The 22,082-nt window shown below is 41.9% G+C and overlaps 1 protein-coding gene across 1 annotated transcript in view; it reads right to left on the bottom strand.

Annotated features, from left to right (window-relative positions):
* syn3 (synapsin III) overlaps positions 1-22,082 on the bottom strand; it is a 127,642-nt gene that overhangs the window by 68,001 nt on the left and 37,559 nt on the right. The window contains exons 4-6 of the mRNA XM_069670761.1: positions 16,065-16,156; positions 1,978-2,134; positions 34-123 (exon numbers count right to left, since the gene is read on the bottom strand). Of these exons, the coding sequence (XP_069526862.1) occupies positions 34-123; positions 1,978-2,134; positions 16,065-16,156 (339 nt within the window). The remainder of the gene's footprint in view (positions 1-33; positions 124-1,977; positions 2,135-16,064; positions 16,157-22,082) is intronic.

Here is a 22,082-nt window from a genome sequence, read left to right as displayed (position 1 = left end):
TTAAAGGATGAAAAATATCTGGGAGGCACTTACCATCTGTGTGTGATTCGGATAGAAGGTTTGTTCGTTGAGGGGGAATTTCTCTGGACCCAGGGAGTGGTAGAGCTTAATCATCTGGGAAAACTGCAAGCATAAATAAACAAGACAGTCAGAGGTCCTTATTAAATCAACAGAGAACAGAGGTGGCTAGATAAAGGATTACAGAAGTTACACCTGTGTTTACGTAGCACATTCACAACCAAAAATGTTGCATGATGATTAATCCAGAACTAAACAGAGTCTGGCTAGCCTGAGGGGGTTTCCCCCTCTTAAATGCTGATAAAATATGACACAGTACATGGGTCTGATGTTGAGCTGTTGTAACTTTAATATTTGGTGGACCTACTTTCTCTCCCCGCCTTACTTATGTCAATAGTTGTGAACTTGTTGCATCTAGTCGTCAGTCGTTATATTTCTTCAGGTCTTTTACAGAGGGTATTTTTCCCTCTATCGTGAAGAGAAGTGACAGTGTGTATACCGTCCACTGAAGCATGTGTGAAGATGACACACAGGCTTTTTTCATTTACTCATCAGAGGCATCTTGCAGCCAGTGTTCACCTGTTATAAATACGGCTGTGCCTCAAGTTTCCAGCAGATCATTGCTTGCTTATTAGCATTGTGATAGTGGGAAACATAGCATCAGAACTAGGTGAAAATGAACAAGTCATGCACAAATGATCGCATCACACAATCAGGCAGAAAATAAGTGGCCTCAGCAGCAGAGGTCAATATATAAAGCTTTTGTCCCTGACATGTAGAAAAGCAACTACTTTACTGTTACAAAATTTGATCAATTAAGAACGCAAGACTCCAGTCAGGACACTACTGTCAAAGGAAGGCTGTCATGTTGTTTAGAAACATGATGCAGGAGGAACAAAGCCTCTACGGTTGGACATCTGCACGGAATTGACTACACTAAAGGATTAAAAATAGGGACAAAAACTGAGACTTAACTACTTCTTTTAAAGACCTCTGTTTTTCGGGGATATTATCATCTATAATGATGCTATTTTAATAGAACCTACCATGGCTACCTTTAATACTACCTTCCCCAATATTGTTACTGGTTGAAAAAATCTGTGTTAAAGAGGGAGGCCTTAGGGTGCGGACACAGTGAACGCTAACTCATGCAGCTGAAAATTCGGCCCCATTCATTGTGTATTGCCAGCGGCCAATTCCCTGCTCAAAGCATGCTGGGATACCGAGTGACGCGCACAAGGTAAGCGGTGCCACTTTCTAACAGCTTTTCTCCCTCATGTCATATTCATCCATTTTAAGAAAACGGTGTTATACTGTTAAGTATACAACCCTGTCAGGAGCTGTTTGGATTGAAAAGAGGCAAATTGGTCACGTGCAGCGTGTCCGCACCGTTATAAGGTTTAGGGATTAAAAGAGGGGCATAACAGAAACAAATGTTAACCAAGGAAACAGATTATTTTGCAAACAAAAAATGAAAATTTAGTAATAATGGGTGGTGATGGATAATGTATCTCCGGCAGTTCAACAATAGAAAACTGCAACAAACTGAAAACTTCTGGTTGTTTAGTAAAAGAGGCAACATAGCAGTAAATATGTGTTAATTGAGTCACTCTGTGGTGTAGTTCATTTTATCACCACTTTGGAAGTATGTGTGCTGTCTCTTGTGGTACACACTCGCTCCTTTAAAATTACAGTGAAGGCGACAAGACTACAATTATGAACCCAGGCAGAGCAGAGCTTCCACAGTTTCACTGCATTCTTGTAAGTTGTTTTCTCTCTACAGAGTGAGTAATAATGTGCGGTGGTGGAGGCCACTCGCTCCGCCGACTCCAGACACAGGTGTTACAGCTCCCTTTAATAGCCCAAATAAATCAGTCAGAGGCAGCCGCCAGGGGAGGGCCTCACGACACCTTTGTGTGGGTTACAGCAGAGCAAAGAGTACATTTAAAGATTGCTTACCACCCAAGGTTTGCTGCAGAAGTTGTAGATGGAGAAGACAGAGTTGACGCTCGGGACGCCGCCGAAATGCAAGCCGATTACGAGGTTCCTGAAGTCCTCGCCGGGGATCATGCTGTAGGCGTGCTGGCGAATCAGGACGAAGTCCGGCTTGAAGGACCTGTAGCAGGACGCAGATGGAAATGACAAACATCAGAGAGTGCAGTTTGGAATGGTTTGGTGTACCAATCTGTAAAGTGTTTAGTGACTTTTATGATAGTGTAAGGGTACAAAAACACAGGGAACGATTCAATTGCACTTCCGGGAATTGCAAAGGTTGATTATCCTACCCCTTTTCCAGAGGGAAGTATTGGATGGACTGCCATAAATCTGGCCCACATATTCTGTTGCCCTATGGGCGAATTGTAATACATTTTGTGATCATCTTTCTTTTAATCTTTGCCATCTTCAGGTCCAAGTTTGACTTTAAATGAATGACATTCCTATTAGCCTCAACGGTACCCTTTTAGTGCTAGTTACCAAATCTTTGCAAGCTAGCAGGCTAAACCAAATTGTGAACATGGCAAAAGTTCTCAATGCTAAACATGAGCATGATAGAATCATCTTTGTGGGAAAGTTAGCATGCTGATGTTAGCTTTCAGCTATCAGTATCTCTGTAGCTGTGTCTCAGTTTAGGGACTGCGTCCTTCAAAGGACGCAGTCAACGAACAACGAGTCATTTGTAGCCTGTGTAGGCCGCGAAGGCTGTCCTGAAATGAGACTGTCTGGTCTACAGAGGATTTCCTGTTTGCGTCACCAGCTGTTCCTGTCCTTGCGTCACCAAACGTTGCTCCTGTCGCCTAGCAACAGGTAGCTAGCGGGCTAAAGAGCTATTATAACAACCGTCACGTAACTTAACCTACTATTTTAAAGACAATTTGGCGCGCAATGAATCTCAGGATACAGTGGGCCTCGAAGGATGCTTTGTAGCCCGGGAAAAGGAGGACGCATTTGTTGTCCTCATCTGAAGGAGCCTTCGAAATGGGACAGCCTTCAACGCGCTGCTGTGATGCAGTCAGACTTCAAATACGACTCTCTGAGGATGCAGCCCCTGAATTGGGACACAGCTTGTGTCCGAGTAAAGCCTCAAAGAGCTGCTAGCGTGACTAGTCAAAAGTTTTGGGGGAATTGGGGTCATTCTTGCACTAAATCGTCATTGCAGGGCTTTCCTTCGGACGGAGCAAATCATTGTTTACTTTGAATGACACTTATAGACTTGTAAAATTCAAAGTTGAGAACTAATTTTGAAAGCATATTAGTCATCAAACTTCCTGAAGTCTCTAAACAAAAGACCTTCTGCTGTCATTTTGAGATATAAAACAAGGATATCAAACTTTAATCTTGTAACACTAGAGAACCCTTAGTCCTCCACCCCACTCAAGTCAAGCTGCAATCCCTCTGTCAGTCATCATAAAAAGCTGCCACCTGTCCTGAAGATGGGCTCTCAAGACATAAGGTGTAAACATAAGGTCAGAATTGTAACGGCATAAAACATTCTGAACATAATGTAATGGCAGACATGTGCATTACAACAGACATAGTGATACATTTCTTACAGTGTAAGTTTCTAAAGAATCACCTGACCGTGCTCAGGTCAGACAGCAGCTCTGTCAGCGCTTTAACACATTGCATCTGGGCTTTGTGTAAACAGTCGAGGGTTCCATTATTTAGCAACGACGTCAGGCTGAAGGGGTGAAGAAATGTTCCTTGGCGCTACTAATCTTTTTGGACCATCTATCCAATTAACGCAGCCTAATCCTTCCTTTACACACTGTTCTGGGAGTGGGGCCAAGCAACCCATCACCTGGAGACCTCTTGTAAAGCAGCCCCGCATCTCACATTTACTCAGGAAATTCCCTTTGACTGCAGTTATGCTTAGAATATTAATGTTTTCAGTTTGGATTCTGGTATTGTGCAACTGTGCATGTTTCAGATTCCTGACTTTTACTACACTGTTTCAAATCTTCAGTACTCCCAAGTGTTGTCCCAGTAGCATAACAATTTTTATTGGGTTGAAGTTCGCATGATATGGACACCTGTTAAAATATATTATGCCAATTAAAAAAAGGGTTAAAAAGGACACAAAATTGCAAAAAAAATGCACAGTTAAAGTTGCATTCAGAAGAAGAAGAAGGAGCAGAAGAAGAAGAAGAAGAAGGAGGAGCAGAAGAAGAAGAAGAAGAAGAAGAAGAAGGAGGAGCAGAAGAAGAAGAAGAAGAAGGAGGAGCAGAAGAAGAAGAAGAAGAAGGAGCAGAAGAAGAAGAAGGAGGAGCAGAAGAAGAAGAAGGAGGAGCAGAAGAAGAAGAAGAAGAAGAAGCAGAAGAAGAAGAAGAAGAAGAAGAAGAAGAAAGATTTTATCAATCCCAGAGGGGAAATTCAATGTTTTAATTGAATTGCAATATATATATATTAGTAGAAATATGCTGCACACACATAGGCCTGAAATACACACATGCACAAACAGGACTCTATGGACATGTATTAATGCAGAGATGGCAGAGTGAGGGGGCTGCACACGCATCCTTGGCAGTGCTCAAGAAAGGAAGTGGTACCTCTCCAGCTATCAGCCCCAATTACTTCGATACCTTGCAGCACATTCACACATGCACGATATATGCACAGGTACACACACACAGGAAGTGCAGGGCTGCAGGTTGTCAAGTGAAATTACAGCCAGGCCCTCAAAAAGGCTCTGGGTCCTCAAGTGTTGCTTATGTTACACTCGGACAGGACTGGCTGGACTGATCTTGTCTCGGCGACAGAGAGACTACAGCTGTTCCTCCCTGCTGCTGCCCTCAGCCGCAGTGGCAGCAGACCAAACGCTCGGCTATTTATACTGGATGAAGCTGTTTATTGGAGCTCCAGAACCAAACCAGACTCAACAGTTCATGTGCAACACAAGTTCCTGATAAATATATAGGCTCATTTGTGTAACATGCTGTTTCTAGCAAACCCCCAAGGCTAAACAAAATCAACATTCTACTGAAGAGCAGAAGTTTAACACATGAGCCACAGAATTGATTTAAGATACACCTGTTCTATCAGCCTACAGCAAAATGTAGAGCTGCATCCAGGATATGTAGATGTGATATAAATCATCCAAAGTTGTTTCTTGGGCATTAAGGTGGAGCAGTGAAACTTAACCCCTCTGTTGACTGTGGGTTCTCATATGACCAATATCAAATAAATGCGAGATGTCGCTGAAAATTGATGTCAGTCCCTATAGCACTTCCTCTAACAGCAAGTTTTATGTTACTAACACAGTTGCAAAACAGTTAATCATACTGGGTTTTCTCCTCTGTGGGGTTCATTGGGATTGGGTCTTCTCATCCCTTCATTTTTAAATACTGACGCCTTGTGACAGCCCTCTGTCACATTCACCCTCACACACTCATACATACACTGATGGCAGAGGCTGCTACGTAAAGTGCCCAACTGATAATCAGTACTAATCACATTCACACAACAATGGCTATGTAGGGGTTCAATGTCTTGCCCAAGGACACATCGATATGTAGACTGAGGGAGCTGGGGATTGTCCCACCAACTTTCCGATTGAGAGACGACCAACTCCACCACTGAGCCGCCTCTGGGTCTCCAAAAAGACAATCCAAGTACCTAATTTCAATGTAAACCCATTTACGTCAGATACTCTGAGGGACCTAGTAGCAAGTCCAACAAAGTCTGCTTGGTGCTGCTATCATGGGCGATGGGGGGGCCAAACAATGCAGGACTTTCACCCAGAAGACCAGGTTTGGAGTCTACTGCGAAACCAGAGGTCCAAAGGAGTTATTATTTTCACCCAACAGTTCAAAAATTTGTTTTTGTGCCTGAACCAAATCAAACACACTGGTTTCACATTAATCACTACATAGAAATCAAGCTACCTTGTGTATCTTTGACAAAGTGTCAGTATTTAACAACATGGAATGACGACGCAGTGGTTCACTATGAACTTAAACACTAACAACTGTATGTCACACTTGCAAGTACATTCATCCATCCATCCATCCATCCATTTTCTGTACCGTTGATCCCGTTCACAGTCGTGGGGGGGCTGAAGCCTATCCCTGCCAGAGAGACGGAGACACATAGAGACATTCACGCTCACACTCACACCTACAGCTAGGTGTACTTTGAGTACCCTGAGATGCACGGGGGAACATGCAAATTCCACACAGGAAGGTCTCTTACATCCAACACTGGAGTGAACAAGGAACCTTCTGGCATAGTCATATGGAATCATTCTTTTTAGTGATTATCAACCTCAATGTCACAGATGTACAACCACCTCTTATCCATTGGTTTAATGTTCTGTTCACTGTTACAAGCTGTACTGTGAGAAGTGTTGCCTCTTTGCAAAGCTAAGCACATGCATGTGAGAGACTCCACCGGCTTCGTGCTACCTCATTACCACAGAAAGGCCAGATGCAGCAGAGATTCAGCTCAATGGGACGGCGATCACCGGGCTACTGTTAATGGAGCCAGTGCCCTATAGCAGCAGAGCATTACTGAGGTTTGCCACCCATTAACTTTGTTTTCCTGCCCGATGCAGGGCTCCCTGCAGGTCGTGGATTACACTAAAGCAGCACATCTATGCTTTACGATCCGAATCGCTCGGGCCCACCAGTCATCACTTCTCGGCCGATATGCTAATGCGCCCTTTGAATGGGTCATCAGTGGTGCAATAAAGGCTGATAACAGGCGCTGATAGGGGGAGAGCTGGTTATAGATTAGGACATGAGGAGGGAATGGATCCATGTGGAATTATGAGGAGTAAATTGAGCACGTTAGGTACAGGCATGCTGGAAAAAATATCCATGGAACAAGACATTCTTAAAGTCGAGTCAAATCAAGCTGTGAGAAGGGAAACACTGACATAAAACTTTTTAATGTCTTATTTAATGCTGAATAAGCTACAGAAATGTGCTTTAACTAGTGAATCTTGACAGTTGTATATTTAGATTATACAGTATACTGTATACAGTGCCAACAGGGTGTTTTCATCAGTGTCCCTAGACTAGAAAACTATTCAAACCCAAGACAATATGCTGCCATTTTTATCTCCAGATCCATTTATCTAACAGAATCTCTGACCTTCTAATAGGGTCCACAGGGATGTGTGAATAACGGGGCACATTATTCTTCATAACGGCCCCGTGCCTGGCTCAAAGGCTGGTGAGGGCCTTATCTTGGTCCCATCAGTCTGTCTCTCAGTGATAAGGATAATCTGGGTAGATATCAGCGGGAATGCCACAAATGTCAAACAGTACATACCAAGGATCAGCGCACTATTTGTACACAATGGTGCATTGTGCCGGACCGGCTCTCCCGTCATCGGAGGGAAATGCACCTTACAGAGACAGATCTGTGTTTCCTGTTATGAGGACAGCCAACCTCACAGTGCCACAACATTGTTATGTAAGCTTATAACAGAGCTCAACTCTGTTTATGTTTATAAATGTATGGAGCCGTAACTTGGAAGCAAAAGTTACAGTGACAGGCAACTGAGTTAAATGGTAAATAGTAAAAGGCTTTTCTAGTCTTCTGACTGCTTAAGGCGCTTTAAACTACACATCAGCGTTCACCCATCCATACACACATTCCTACACGAATGTAGTGCTATACAAGGCAACTGCTCAACTAATCATTCATACACAGTCGCACAACACAGGAACCAGTTTTGGGGTTCAGTATCTTGCCAAAGGATACTCGGCATGTAGACTGGAGAAATTGGGGATCGAACCGCCTACCTTTCGATTGGAGGGCGACCCACTAACTCTGAGCCACAGCCACCCTGATCTACAAAAAAGGGTCAAGCCAGGCTCCAGCTGGTTCCGAGATAAAAATATTGGGAATTTTGTTGTTTTTCTGTTCTTAAGTCGCTTTAAATATGTAAATGGTAAATGGACCAACCACTCAACTGAAGTGCTTTTACACTGCATGTCACATTCACACATTCATTAGCACACTGATGGCAATGACCTAAGGGCTACTTTCAGGATCTATTCATTTATACTCTGATGGCTATGCCTTGGGGAGTTTGGGGTTCAGTGTCTTGCCCAAGGACACTTCGACATGTGACTGTAGCAGTTAGGGATCGAACCCCTAACCTTTCGATTGAGAATCGACCGACTCTACCACTGAGCCACGGTTGCCCCACTAGCTACTTTTGTGAGCAAGTGTATTCAAATGATGATACTACAGTCGTTGAACTTTCCAGAACTGTAAATATCTGCTTCAGACCAACACAAGAAGCAGTTCTGCAGTTGGCTGTGCCATCATGAAGGATGTTTACCATTTTCTTTGGAAGTTAAATGTGAGTTTTGGTTAGCGGAATGGGCGGGACATCAACCACAGCTTCACCAGCCGATCTTTACTGTGCATACTCTGGTTCCAAATGCGCAAGATGGCAGCGCCTACTTCTGGGAGTATTTTGGCTTCATTTTTGTACAACAAGAAAAGGTGCTGTCCATCTTTATATACAGTCATTGAGTCATTGTAGCCATATAGAGTAAGAACCCTGAAGAACTCTCTATTTCCTACACTGACAGTGTCTCCCTGTAGCTTAGCATCATGTTGAGGTCCCCTGGCCTTAATCAAGGACTCCCTGTGGTTGTGGCTCCAGCTCTAGGCCACCAGATGCTGGGCGGTGGCTCGGTCAGGGCTGCCAAAGCTCTGGATCTCCTCCAGCTTCAGCTGGCGAAGGTCACGTATAACAAAGGATGCTCGCCATTTACTACAATAAAAAAAGAGTTGTATATATATTTGAATAACAGCTCTAAAAGCCAAACAGGAGACGGTGTAAGCTCACATCTACTAGCACAACAAATTAGAGACTGTTTAGTAGCTTAACAGAGATTGTGTTGAAGATTTGGAGGAGAGTCCCACGGGAGGCAGATGTAATGAAGAATGGAGCTGGAAGAGCGATGGAGCACCAAATGACCTCTGGCAGGAGGGGAAATGAGTGTTTGTTAGGAGTTGGAGTGAATTAGCGGGACCATTTGTATTCATGGCTATATTACAAAACAGCGGCTGTATGCTTTCATTACGTTGACGGGCGTTCTGAAGGGAAGCAGCCTGAAGCCACGGCTGAACTCAGTGTGTCTGTTAGCGGGATTTATTTGCTCGGTAACAAGATGAACCTGTCTGAGGTATTAGGTGTTGAGGCTGCTCTGGGCAGACAGTCCCTTCCCTGATTAAAATGGGCTCTCATGGGGGTCAAAGACAGGGGGGTTTAAGGCTTGTCTTTGTGTGTGAATTGTCTCTGTGTGGTCTAAGAGGTTAATCGTCACCTGAGGTAACCAAAGGAGGAAAGTCTTGCTGTGTGCTCTAAAGGGATTGGGATGGAAAGAGAGTGGTGGACCTGTCTGGCTGTAGCTTTCAGGACAGAGAATCAGACAAGGATTTACGAAATGTAATCTGGCTGTTCCTCCGTCTTTAGGTCTGAGAATTCCAAGGAATGTGACAAGGCAAGCTCGAGTACCACACCCATGGAAATACACTACCAGTCAAAAGTTTGAACACATTTTCTCATACAAGTGAACGGGAAAGTGTGTCCAAACTTTTGACCGGTAGACATGTACTTCATTAATGCAGAGAACGTTCCAAAATCCAGTCAGCTTACCTAAAATATTGTCCTATACTGACAGAGAATATCAAAGAAAAATGATGGTACTGTTGGTTGGTAAAATTGTTAGTAATTACTTTTATACTAGTAGAAAAGTAATCAACGTCTATTACTTTTGGTTGCCATTACCAATTCAGCTCTTGGAGAATATCAATAATAGGACTTCAAGTGTTCTGGTTTCCGTTTGTAGTACGCTTGTAGTCCGAGTAATATTGACCAATCATCAGCAGGCTGAGCAAAAGCAGAACGTAATGCACCGTAATGACATCCCGGCTTCCGTCAGCGTCATCTGACGAAGATTTACCTTCTTATTAATTACTATAAACGGACATCTGCGGCAAGTTCAGCTAACAATCTGTTTTAAATCTAAAATTCAACTTAAGTTAAATTCCCTCGACACTGTGTCACAAAAGCGTTCAGTGTTCAGGTTTCCCGACTTCCTTGAATGCGTCAGTAATGATGGAATCGACCTCCGTTCACCAAGCAAGCATTTAGGGGCAGCTGCGGCTCATTGGTAGAGTCGGTCGTCTTTCAATTGGAAGGTCGGAGGTTCGATCCCCAGCTCCCTCAGGCTACACTGAACCCCAAATTGCTCCCGGTGGCATAGCCAACGGGTATGAATGTGATATCTGATTGACAGTTGGGCACTTTACGTAGCAGTCTCTGCCCTCAGTGTAAAAATGTGTGTGTGAATGGGTGAATGTGATATGTAGTGTAAAAGCAGCTTTAAGTGGTCGCAAAGACTAGAAAAGCGCTATATAAGTACAGTCCATTTACCATTAACCATTTAAAAGTTTAAAAGCAGACCTGACAAAGCTTAATTTTTTACAAATCTGCATTATGTTGAAATTTCGGCAAAGAAGTCAACCACAACCATTAAAGTCAACCACAAAAAGTGCTTCTTTTTCTCTAAACAATGCCGTACGCAGAAAAGGAAGTCGTTCATCGCTAACTTCCGGCTACACATGTTCACTGTTGTGCCCAGAGGCTATATCATCATCAGACTGCAGCTGATGGGATCCGAGATTGGCTGATATAAAACAAAATAGGCCTGGAATTGAACTCTATATGAAAGTTACATATGGATGAGGCGATGAAATTCTCTGTCAGATACAGAGAAATTTGGAAACAAAACAAAGTTATGATTCCTATTTGAAGCTTCTAATAAGGGACCATGATAAAACACTGAAATAGTTCATAGATGACTTAATGTGTTGGGAAGATGATGAATTCTCTGAATTATGAAAAAAACAGATTGCTTGGCTTCATTTCAGCTTGTTTCATTAAAATTCAAAAGGTGCAATAATCTAAGCAGCAAGTTAATTAGACCCCCTACCAGCAATAAATGTTTATTTAACTGTAAAGTTTGTTGTGCTGACCTCCAAACAGTTTTAAACCACCTCAGATTTACTTACATCCATATTTTAGCCATCAAGCTGACGCTGCGGCCAAAAACTACTTCCACTGAGTGCGACAGTAAAACATCCTCAATAAACTCCTCAATCACCCACAGTTAACACACCCACTCCTCAACATTAATCACCTCTAATTCATTAATGGGTTTCATGAACCACACCGGAGGCTCTGTAATGATACACGAGGAGAGAAGGGCTGCTCTGTGTCTTATCATTCTTTGGCTGCTGTGAACCCGACTCTCAGCCAGACCAGCGTTCCCACTTGGAGCCGAGCAGCTTGCTGGAGGTTTTGGCAGCAGAGAATAGAGAAGCCAAAGGGCTGACTACAGCAGTGCAGCAGGGAACAACACGCCATAACTACTGTAACTTGTGGCATGTTGCTCTGCTGTACTGTAGGCTGTGCAGTGTGTGCCACGTTGCACACAGTGGTTGCAAAAGTGCATGTAAGCTCTTGTTTTTATTGGGTCAGATGCTTACAACTTTTATTCTTTTATAAGATTCATATTGCAGTACACATGTGGTCTCACCCCTGCAGTAAGCCACACATGGATTCAGATGCTCCATTAATTATTTGTTTGTCTCCACAAGTCGTGAGTATGGTTTAATATGAGAGCTCAAAACACTGCAAATGAAAAGAAAAGAAAGTAAAATTGTCCAAAAATTGTAATATATTTGAATACACATGCACAGAATTAATAAAATGTGTTGGACCCGAGTCCCAAACACGACAACAACAAGCGTGCAAGGAGGAAAGATTGGTAGAGTTGATATTTGGTTGTCAAGTCTGTACTTGGTTATGTTTTCTGTATTTGGTTGTGTGGTCATTTTTGGTTGTGTTGTCTGTATTTGGCTGTGTTTTTGTATTTGGTTGTGTTGTCTGTATTTGGCTGTGTTTTTGTATTTGGTTGTGTTGTCTGTATTTGGTTGTGTGGTCATATTCGGTTGTGTGGTCATATTCGGTTGTGTGGTCATATTTGGTTGTCTTGTTGTGTTTGGTTGGGTTATCTGTATTTAGCTGTGTTTTCAGTATTTGGTCATGTTGCTGTATTTGGTCGTCTTGTTGTATTTGGTCATGTTGCTGTATTTGGTCGTCTTGTTGTATTTGGTCATGTTGCTGTATTTGGTTGTCTTGTTGTATTTGGTCATGTTGCTGTATTTGGTTGTCTTGTTGTATTTGGTCATGTTGCTGTATTTGGTCGCCTTGTTGTATTTGTTCATGTTGCTGTATTTGGTCATGTTGCTGTGTTTGGTCGCCTTGTTGTATTCGGTCATGTTGCTGTATTTAGTCTTCTTGTTTCTATTTGGTTGTTTATCGGTTTGATTGTGTTGTCAGCGTTTAGTTGTTTTGTGTGTATTTGCAAGGCGTTTTCTAAATGCTGCCAATGAATGAAGAGTTTCTCTTTATTTTCTTGTGTTTTTGATATGCTCCCTTTAATTGCAGTGCATTGAGCTCTCAGGGCCACCGTACTTCAGGTCAGTAAATGAAATAAAAAACCGAGGAAAAGAGGAAGCATCCTTTCACTGATTGTGTCACACATTGGCAAAGTCCTGCAGCATTGTCAGGGCAAATGGTACTAGACACAATCAGTTATGACCTTTAATAAGGACACTTTTTACTTTAATTTAGTATTGGCGGTATCAATATTAATTCATCATGAGTACTAACACCACTGATATGTCTATTATCATCATCAAAGTTTTTGTAGGTAAAGAAAGATGCAGTTTACGTAGCCAATATGTGAAAGTGACTTTACAACATAATATAACAAAAAGAACAAAAATAAAGGGACAGAAGATAATGCCTCCAATGTAAGCAAAACAATAATTAAATTGACTACCATTATTTAACTTTAAGGTGTGTGTGTTTTTACCAGGTATAAAGACACATGAAATCCTATTCTATAACCTCAACAAGAAAAACAAGAACCTAAGTTGTGACGTCTGTTTATCTCCACTCCTTTGGATACCGTTAACCATACACTGTAGAGTCATATTTTTGTAATGCATAGCAAACACGACACATGTTAGAGAAACCTCACTGTATAAACAACTCTGAAAGCACAGAACTGTGAGAAAGTGTGCCGCTGCTTTGAGTGAGCACAGGAGAAGTGTTCAGAAAGCATGCCTGTGGACAAAGGTCAAAAGGTCACCACAAAGGAGAACACAACAGAAGACACGTGGGTATGCACAAACATGCTTTAAATATACAGTAGAGTGTAAAGGTGCCCATATACATGTGAGCTGACCTCACATGCAACACAATCAACAAACTGCTATCAAAGAAATAATCTGCTGTCTGGCTAGAATCTATGAAAAGGACAGATTTATATCACATTCAAATTTTGACATACAAGTGGAATGTAGCTGGTCTTTTATCCAGGGAAACTTCTAGTGCTTTACTCAATCAAACATATCAACTTTGAACTTGTGACTTTGACTGTCGGGCTACAAACAACCATTCCACTATTTGAAGTGGAGTTCAGAGTCATAAACAACAAGCTAAACTACAATTGTTTGGCAGTGAATGCCTTTGTTTCTGAACAAGGCAGACCATCTGCAGCCAATTTGGCCTCTCTGTCATTACAGCAGTATTGCCAAATAATATTCCAGCCACACAATAACTTCTGTGTGCATTCGGAACAACAGGCTGCATTGTAACATCAGCAGTGTAAATGCTCTCACTCTGTTATTATTCTCGCTTGATTTCAACTGCATGCAGAGGCCGTTTCCGCTACAAATGCTACTTTCAACACAGATAAGAAAGTTATTTTTATAAAAAGGGGAGAGTAAGCTTGGGGCAAACATCACAACCAGATGAGAAAAACAACTGGAAACTAGAGTAACTGCCGTTGTATGTCTCAGCCACCAGTTAAGTTGTAGTTGACGTACCATGTGTCTCCCACAAAGCAACACTGTAACTGTGGCCTGTATGGGAGGTACAGGATGGAGAAGATAATAGTTAACTGTGAATATTTGATATTATACATAGCCCCAAAAAATAAAAGAAAGTGGACCTTCAACTAACGAGAGGTCTCACCACAAAAAATGATTATATTTCCGCTTTCCAATTAAAAATAGTCCATTACACTCACAGTGAGAGCTGTGTCCATAGCAACAGTTAACTGTATCATTCTTATTATGAGCAAACTTTTTAAAATCACATTAAATGGAAACAGTTCCACTGGTGGTGAAGTAAGACAAGGTGAACAAGACCGCAGGAATCAGTGCAGCACCTGATTGAGGTTTTCTGTCTCGTCACTGTCAGAGTCGATTGACATTTGCTTCTTCATTCACCGTCTTCAAACAGCGCTGTATCCCGTACTGTGTTTTGTTTAATGTTTACTTCATGGTCCACCTTCAGTTTTGCAGATCTCTCTGTCTTAGCCGACAGTTTTTGCATCGTTTAACCTTTATTGCTTTACCTTATGCTTATTTCTTTTTTCCTATTGTAAACAGACCAACGTCAAATTTACCAGATTTTTTTTCGGTGGATTGATATACGATTAGAACCGAACCCCTAGCAACGGGCTGTTCTTCATAGCAACAGTCTGCTATCAAGAAATGCCATAATTAACCAACATATATATTTAACATAGCTGTGTAATACAAATTAAAAATGTATACCTTATCACTTTTAGGAAGGATGACACCAACATGACCTTTGACCACCAAAATCGAATCATCCTTGGGTCTATGGATGTTTGTGCCAAATTTTAAAACATTTCAACAACAACATCAAAATTTGACTTTTGACCTTTTGGGTGGAGAAATGTCTTCACTTCATCTTTTAAGCCTTTTAGAAATTGTCGTGTAATGCCCAAAAACATTTTGAAAAGGTCACAGTAACCCTGACCTTATAAATGAACACTTAATTGTAATCAGTTCCAAGTGAACTTGAAGATATTCCCTCCAGGCAATCCTGAGATATCACATTCATGTGATCATTTTGTAGCTCGATGCTTCCAGGCCAGAAATATAAAGCCAGCCGGAAGCTGTCGTGTTTGACTGTTTTATATTATATAATATTTTATTATTTTGCCAGTTTTACTTTTATGTTGTCATATTATTTTCTGTAAGTCAATTATCTATGTTCTTTATAACATTGAGAAAAAATGTTGTAGATGAAGGTTTCAGATAAGCCCACTTTTCCCCTCACATTGCAATGTATATTTTATTGTCTTCTGTTATTTTTTTTGTTGCAAAAATTATAACTGAATTCAAAGTCATACTGATTTTGCAAAAGAAAATGTTTTTCAAAATGCAATAATGGCATGTATTGAGAAGAAACATGAGCATGAAATCATCTTTTCCACAGGGATCAGCTGATGATCAGTGATCTCCTTGAGCACCAATTTCACATAACATAGCAGTCTTTTTAAATACCCATCCTCACGTGTCTGAGGAGCTTACTGACCAGAGACCACCTCTGACACTTCATAAAGATATTTCTATAATTTCACGTTCTCATTGTCAGCTTTAATAGCTGTAATTTATGACTCAATTATAATCTGATTTATACATTTATTGTGCATGTGCATACACTTTCTTGCTACCATAACACCTGGAACTTCAACTTATGTCCCACTTGGAATCATCAGTCTTGCCAGAGCACTGATCTGCTCAGCTAAAATACCTGGTTGTATAACAAGTATTTTGCAATATGAACCAGCATTATGGTAACATGGTGAGAACTGGAGCTAAAACACTGCTCAAAAGAACAAGAAAACACTGCAAGAGGTGACAAGATGACATTTTTGAGTCCTTATTTTAACGTCACACACATCTCCCACCAAGGATAAAACAGGGTAATCTCTTTTTTTAGTTTCCCATGGCATAATCACATTACAGCCTTGAGTGCAAACACTGTTACATACACAGATTCATGCTCAATGCGACAGAGAGAAAAAGAACTGGAGCCTTTATGCAGGCTCACTGAGGCAGAATCCAGATTGCGTGGGCAAATGCGCCAGAGGGCTCGAGTTCCTTTTCGTCCTTCATCATCTTACCTGACCACTTTGGTGCCACCTTTGTTGACCTGCATGTCCACCATACATCCCGAGTTAACGTAGGAGGCCAGGTTGATCTCGGTGAACTCGGCCTGGGGAGGGCAAAGAAAAAGACAAGTTTAGGTGAGAATCCAGACAGATATGAGCGTCGTGAGACTGATATCAATACTGATTTTACCAATATGGTGAATGTTTGTGCTGGAATAAAAATACATCTTTTCCTACTTGGACTGTGCACCAATGTTGGATCAAAATTACTTTGCAAAGGTAGCGGGCGGTTGCATTATTAGTTACATTATTAGACATTGGTTCAGGGGGCTGCAGATAGCGCTGAGAGTGTTGTTGGGCGTGCAATGGTGAACCATGCGATGACGCCATTTTAATTAACCCAATGCTGTTTTCTGTATTATGTGTTTAAAAAAATAGGTTTTCATACTGGCCAATATTAGAACATGTACACAGATAAAGATATTCTGTATTTGTTAAAGGCCCATATTGACTAACAATATCGGCAGACCAATATAAACTTGACCCAATACAGTATGCAGTAATTAAACAAAAGTATATTCATTTTATGAAGTACATGCAAATAAAAAACTTTGACAGTCATATGATGGAGCTACATATGCAGGCTCAAGCATCTTTTATATAAGAGAGAAAGAGTAAATTGTACCAGAGAGAGGCAAGACAGTACATATAATAGATTTCTAAGGTTGACTTCATTTTACATTTCTGTATTTGCAGAGCTGAGAGAAAAAGACAAGAGCCAGAGAGACAGACAGAATTGGTGAGGATGTAAATTGAGTTATTCCCAATCTGTGGCCTCAGGACAGCGAGAGCCTTGTGAAAGGCTGTAGCCCAGCTACCTAATGACTCAGTCAAACTCCCAGAGAGTCTAGAGGAGGCGGGACAGAGGGCGGATAATTTAACTTTCCTGCTTATGATTGCTGCTGCAGTCGAGAACTTTATGGTTATTAATGCCCCTGAAGAAACTGCCAATTCTTGATTTCTTTTAAACAAGAGGTTTCTAATAAGTTACTGTGTCCAAAATATAGCTCAAATGACAAGTGTGTACGATTGATTGGCATCTAGTGGTGCAATCTTTTTTATGTGGTGTATCTTTTCTGCCAATAATTCTCCTAAATCTTGCATATTGGTCCTTTAAAGGCCAAATGAAAAGGTTGTTTGGAGTTTGCAAACACAACATTCAAGTTGGCCCCTCCCCCCCTGGCTAAACAACACAAGTAGCTCCCTCTTGGTTCTGCAATTTGGCATCTGGTTGCTACCCTTTTATAGAGTAATGTTAAATTAATTTAGGAACCCTAACCCTAGATATGCTTTATGACCAAATATGTACAAAACATTTCCATCAGCTGTATGTTGGGTACAGTGCCACGGAGCAATTTTTAAAATGCTAACATGCTAAATAAAGACGGGGAGCATCTGCGAAGCATCACCATGTCAGCATCATCAATGTAAACTTATGTTAGCATTTCACTCAAAACAACTGTGATATGAAGGAATACTGTGAACAAAACTTCATATCATCACATAATACGGAGCATATATGTCGTGTTCTGATAGATACCCTGTTTCATTTGAACATGTTCTCATGTCTCCTCAGAGGGGAGGAGGAGGTACAGTTCAAAAACTGGTTTTAGTCAACACTATTGCATCACATCTCCCATGTTCCCTGACAGGGTCCAACCTCAACGCTTTATTGTAGTAAACGCCAGATACAGAGAGCCCTGGAGAGTGGCTAAACAACAGGCAGCTGACCTCAATCATAAAAAGCTGCCATTTGCTAGTCTTCACTTCACTTTTAATAATGAGAAGTGACATTAATGTAGTAGATTAAATGAGGCTGAAACAATCTGCCTGCTGACTCTGTGAAAAACATAAATTCAGTTTGACGTGACGTGGTCCACTACCAAACACAACACAACAAAAAGAACACGGCTACATTTCATTTGTCTGTTTAGGGCTCTAAACCCAAGAAAAGCAATGGACCATTTATTCTCTCATAACACTGCAAAGAGGAATGCTCTGTTTTAAATGAAATGTTACTCAAAGGAGAAGCATTCTCAAATGAAAAGTCCTTTGGTAGACTGCCTGAGACGGTGGAGTTAAGCTTTGTTTATCAGCTCAGCTGTTAATGTCACATGACAAGAGCATGCTGCCACTGAGATCATAGAAAAACACATCACAATGTCATCACTGCTTTTGGCTAGAGAGCCTGACCCAAGATAGTTGTAATCACATCAGTGTGTTTTATTCTTCTCTTTACATCTGGAGAGGCTATTACCATGTTAAAAAAAGTCAACCTGTCCAGCACATGATAATTCATTGCTTGACTCCTGCATTTTTAGCGAGGTGACTATGTGAAAGTGATCTTAAGGAGGTTTAGTTTGTTTTGGATTCGATTCAAATATTTTTCACAGACACTCAGGGAGCGAATTCCTTTCGCAAAAGGAAACATTAAACCTTGGAGTGAAGCCCTGCACACATGTACAGCACATGGCTAATAGCATTCGGCAGTCTGCTAATCAAAGAAATTGGTTTGTGACTGGAGGGTAAGTGGATTAAATCCTGGACTGTCTCGATAAATAAACAAGTAAAAGCCTATAATCGAACAGCATTTCATCAATCCCAATCTGAACAATGGGACGCTGTGTATACCTGGACCTCTACACCCTGGACTGATCATCAGTCTATCACAGGGCTATCTATTAGCATCTTTTAGCTAATTTCTTTGGTTAAATAGCTCACAACTTTACTGTTTTGGATATGTCTCACTGCTCTCATTAACCTTGTTTCACACGGTAGCGACCGTGACAGACAGCAGAATTAGCGACTGACTGGTGAACAGCTGCATAGATTTTTCTCACAACTTGGTGGAGACCAAAAAGGGAGTGAAAAGAAGAGTGAATAATGGACAAGAGAAACCCAACAGGGTGTTGGTGCTAATGTTGCTCTCTGTCTGCTGAAAGTGTTTGTGGGGGAGACCACGCCCACTAAGGTGAAGTTTGTGTCATTGCATACCATTGTTGTAGCTTGTAATGCATTAAGCTAGCAAAAAGAGCAGCTAATTCAAAGACAGGAAGCTGATTATTAGTTGATGCTGTGAGAGCCTCAAAACAACACAAACCTGCAGTAAGCTGCTCTGCCTTAAAGGGCCAGTTCGACAATTTTCAACCTCAGTGCTATCATGCTATTAGGGGGAAATAATGCCATTATGATAGAAAGAAAAAATGCAATTTCGCTCTGTGCCTTTGGGGGACGGTATCCGCTTCTCCAATGGGCCCTGGAAAACCTCGGCCCAGACTACGTAAAATGTGTCTGGCAGAGGCCAGAGAGCTTGCTAAACTACACTTCCTCAATCTAGGACGCCGCCTCCGATGTCATGTCTCATTCATAATCACCAAGTTTGAAATGTAGAATGCAGACCCGAAGTTTTTTTAGACAATCAACCGGTATATTCTCGTCGTATTTCGGATTCTGTACTGCTCTGAGCCATAGCCTGCAGCGAGACGATAGCATTTCCCTCCAGCGTCTCTAGCTGGGCCGTTCCTTTCAGAGGGAGGGCCGCAATGCACGCTGAGTGCTGTAGGAATATAGAATGGGCGACACCATGAGCTGTTTGTACAACTTTCTCCACAGCTGTGGCGCCACTTTGAAATATTATTGCTCTTATCGATTACAGAGAACACCAGCTTTGACTGACAGTGGCTTTTTCTAGGGGTGAATTGCTCCTTTAAGGCTCCAACAGCCAGGCAGTGCAAACACGTGTCGTGTAGATCAGCCCTCACCAACGTCAACACACATGGGGATGGAAGCAAATCCTCCAGCTGACCCTCTACTCAACCCAGCTCCTGCCAATTTGCATAGCAAGTTAAGTCAATTGCTATCTACACATTCTCATACTTTGATCATCCTTTGAGACTTTAAGCCTGCTTTAAATGGGCTTTCATCTACATAAAAAGGGAATATTATCAGCAATATTCTCTCAGAGATAAATTTCCCTTTCATCCAGTGCCGTGGCCCATGTAAACTCTGTATGGGGGAGTGAGTCGGTTTAAAAAAGAATGCACCAACGTAACGAAACAGGGTTTTTTTAGCCAAGAAAAAAAACACCCACCTCTTTTATTCATTGTGTTGCACTCTCAGAGGAAGAGCAGGGGGCGAGTAAATGCCGTAATCTTATTTAGGGGACAACAAGGCGCCACTCACACACTATGTGCCTCAAGGACATGCACTTGGCTCCCTTCCTTTTCTCAGCTCTTCTCTTCAGATACCCTCCTCTGAAAGAAACATCTGTGAGCTCAGCGGCACATTCCACGCTAAAAAACACTCAAAATGCACCCTCACACGTACACACATCATTTCATCTCCACAACAAATTCCAGCCCAAACAGGGGCAAACGTTGACTTTTGCTGCACCCAGATAAAGCCAGAGAGTGGGCAAAGTTTTGGCAGGGGTCGAGCATTCCATGCCATCTCTGATTGGCCGGTCTGGGGTAAGAGGAGAGCGAACAACGACTGTCATTGGGTAGTAATGGATGAAGTGGCTGGTGCGGGGCACAGGCCCAGAAGCCAGGACAGGAGGCTTTTCACAGCACCATGGTAACCATCACGGTAACACATTCAGACACTTGTCTCGGAGCAGCTCTTGCCCTGGGAAAGGAAAACAGGAAGTGATACATGGGACAACTGCCTCCAGAGCTGATTCTTCTCATCTGTCAACCTGCATCCAGACTGAATTAAGAACTGCTTTTAGCCAACCTGTTAGACAGAACAGAATTATGAGAGCAAGGATGGTTGTGATAAGATTCAATGTCTCAGGCGGAATATTTGTCACAAGTTGTCGTTCCTGCCATAGTCAGTACCTCTGCTAATGGCTACCTGATTTTTGTATTTAGAGTAACATAGTCAAATCCAGACAAACAGAAATGTAAGAACATTTCTTTGGCTATATCACAGGGGATGTGACAGAAAGTCTAGCAGCAAAACACACCGTTTTAGCTCAGCCACAACGATTTACAGGCAAGCCTCATTTATCCCTGCATTTCTGCGTGCACTCTGCCCTGACCACCCAGCCATGTGAACCTGTGGACAGTACAGTAAACACCACTTGACAGCAGCTCATCTGGAATCTTTGCGGGTATTTTTAGATTTGGACTAACCCGTGTCCCTGAGGTTCAGGTGGTTAAGGTGCCTTTCATTTGGTCATGAGTCAAATTGTAAACAGGGTCTTTTGTCCTTTGACAAAAATAACCGGAGAGGACCGGTCAAGCTCAGCTTTTGCAACTTTTTCTTTGCAGAGAAAGTTAATGTTCCAAAGAAAATGGAAACGCTTACTTTGGCTGAAATAAATGAAAGTGCAAACATTGTCAGTTTAAGTTTTCTAAAACAGTCTATTTAAGAATGTAGTATGGACATTCTGTGGTGTGATGGTTAGCACACTGGTCTAAAAATCAAGCAATCTGAGTTCCAATTTCAGGACAGCCTGAGAAGCAGTGCTTTTGGGTAGAGAGAAGCAACAGGTCCACTTCTGACAGTGTTTTTACTGAATCAGTTTCACAATTGGCATTAATATAAAGCCAGACAGCCGTACAACTCTGCCACTCTTATGGTTAGACTCTCCAAAAGGCTTCAGCCAAACAAGCATTTGTGATGTCAGACACTGATTCAGAAGGCCTGGCTTGCACTCAGCATTCTTGATTCCCCAATGGTGTTCAAAGGGGCTCAGGCCGGGGTCCAGAGCAGTGGTGTTCCTTCACACCAAACTTGTGGCACATATATTTATGGACCTAAATTTAAAAGTAGGATACCAGGAACAAAACCTCTCTAGCATGTTTGCAGGTTTTTGAACATATTTTTTTCTCTGGAATCGTTGTTTTTAGGGCACACATGGTGACATAATGTAAGAACCTGCCAATGCAAGTATGTGGTGGGGTAATGGTTTAAATCCAGCAATTCAAATTGAAATCCCAGACTGCCATCTTATTGCGTCATATT

This window comes from Semicossyphus pulcher, unplaced genomic scaffold (genome assembly GCF_022749685.1).
Source record: "Semicossyphus pulcher isolate SPU_LCO1_2020_fin unplaced genomic scaffold, fSemPul1.0.p SCAF_20, whole genome shotgun sequence".
NCBI lineage: Eukaryota > Metazoa > Chordata > Actinopteri > Labriformes > Labridae > Semicossyphus > Semicossyphus pulcher.
This window is presented reverse-complemented; position numbering and strand designations above follow the sequence as displayed.